Source organism: Mizuhopecten yessoensis, unplaced genomic scaffold (assembly GCF_002113885.1).
Source record: "Mizuhopecten yessoensis strain PY_sf001 unplaced genomic scaffold, ASM211388v2 scaffold10919, whole genome shotgun sequence".
Lineage (NCBI taxonomy): Eukaryota > Metazoa > Mollusca > Bivalvia > Pectinida > Pectinidae > Mizuhopecten > Mizuhopecten yessoensis.
In genome coordinates, this window is record NW_018408787.1 from 56,510 (window position 1) to 58,575 (window position 2,066).

At 35.1% G+C, this 2,066-nt stretch overlaps 1 protein-coding gene across 1 annotated transcript in view; it reads left to right on the forward strand.

Annotated features, from left to right (window-relative positions):
• Positions 1–2,066, forward strand: part of LOC110463621 (glutathione reductase, mitochondrial-like) — a 23,936-nt gene that overhangs the window by 5,323 nt on the left and 16,547 nt on the right. The window contains exons 6-7 of the mRNA XM_021518390.1: positions 739–838; positions 1,097–1,318. Coding sequence (XP_021374065.1) covers positions 739–838; positions 1,097–1,318 — 322 coding nt within the window. The remainder of the gene's footprint in view (positions 1–738; positions 839–1,096; positions 1,319–2,066) is intronic.

Below are 2,066 nucleotides of genomic sequence, written 5' to 3' on the forward strand. Positions count from 1 at the left end.
GTTATTTGTCAATCATAGTAGTGTCGACCAGACTATAATGTGTCAATCATAATAGTGTCGACCAGATAATAATGTGTCAATCATAGTAGTGTCGCCCAGAAAATAATGTGTCAATCATAATAGTGTCGACCAGATAATAATGTGTCAATCATAGTAGTGTCGACCAGACAATAATGTGTCAATCATTGTAGTTGATCGATGTTCCATAATTTAGAAGTATTGTTTATCAAGATTTAGTTAGTTAATTTGCAAGTCTTTAAAAGAAAAAAATGTTAGTTTTGCAAATAGTCACATTTTATGGAACCTGATTTTAATTTGTCTCTTAGTGCTAAGAGTTTTAATAGCAGACTGTCTACTGTATTTGTTACAAGTATTCAAAAACATGTACATGTACTGTATAGCGCTTTTAATTCGCGGGGGTCAATATTTCACAGTTTGGTATTCGGTACATATTCATGGGGGTTAGTTTTCGTTGTGCACCCGAATCCCATGTGTCATGCAAAGTATGTTGATTGTCATAATTTAAGGGTTAAACCTCGAAATACATTATCGTTTTGAAAACGCTGATAATGTTATTATGTTAAACCCCAATAGGAAGGTGGAGGTGATAGGCTGTAATGTTATTATGTTAAACCCCAATAGGAAGGTGGTGGTGATAGGCTGTAATGTTATTATGTTATACCCCAACAGTAAGGTGGTGGTGATAGGCTGTAATGTTATTATGTTATACCCCAACAGGAAGGTGGTGGTGATAGGCGCTGGATATATTGCTGTGGAACTAGCTGGAATTTTCAATGCACTTGGCGCCGACACTTCAATCATGATCCGCTACGACAAGGTACACAAATATTTACTGATTTCTGACACAATGCCTACATTTCTATAAATACTTGAACATTTATATATCAGGAATTCATGTTTTTTAAGTAGTAAAGTAAGAACTAGCTATGCATGTATATAATTAGATAATTGATAAAAGTTGTTTTTAAATCAGTAAATTATCCAGTGGTTAATCAAGTGAAAATTAGGCTTAAGCTAGTGTTATATAGAAAAATAGTTTTCAGTAGAGACTTGAACACAATCTTCCTGTTATTAGGTGTTGAGGACATTTGACCCCATGGTCAGTGATATGGTCACCCAGAACCTAGAACATGACGGGGTGAAGGTCGTTAAAAAGACACAGACAACCTCTGTGAAGAAGGAGGAAAATGGTACATTGACCTTGGAGACTACTGGAGATCAAATAACAGATGTCAACTGTCTCCTATTTGCTATTGGTCGGGATCCCAGTACACAGGGACTGAACCTGGAAAAGCAGGTAAAACCAGGATTGGTTTGTTAGCTTATACTAATAGTGAACCTGGAGAAACAGTAACAATAGTACTGGTTTGTTAGCTCAGACCAAGATTGAACCGAGAGAAACGGGTATTAATTGGATTAGTGTATCAGCTGAATTAGAGTGAATCTGTTTACACCTTCAGATTGATGGTCTAAGCGAACACCTGTTGAACTTAACACGAAGTTTTCCTTTCTTGAAAAAGAGGGTGTAACAGCCTAAATTGTTGAAAATAAAAAACAAAACTTTCAAAAAAAATTTATGTTTTCAGATATTAAAATTTTTCTCTAATGTACAAGAGTTTATCTACCGATAATATGACATAATTTAATCTCCTACTGTCACCATTTTGTCTAGCTTATTTTGGCATTATAGTTGGGTTTGATATAAAAGTATGTAAGGATTTGTTATGGATAGGCATCAAAGGTATATAACTTGAAAGTAAGCAAGGTGGCAAACTAAATAAGTGGCAGTAAATTAATGTTTTACTTCAATCACAGCTTACATTGTATAGAAGGTATGTGTACTGACTTTATAACAGGATAGTATACGTAGACCACAGGGTCACTAGTACTGACAAAGGTCACCTAATGTGCAAGTACAGGTAGAATCCCTGATATCAATATTTAGTGTGATGTCCTCTGTATCAGGTAGAATCCCTGATATCAATATTTAGTGTGATGTCCTCTGTATCAGGTAGAATCTCTGATATCAATATTTAGTGTGATGT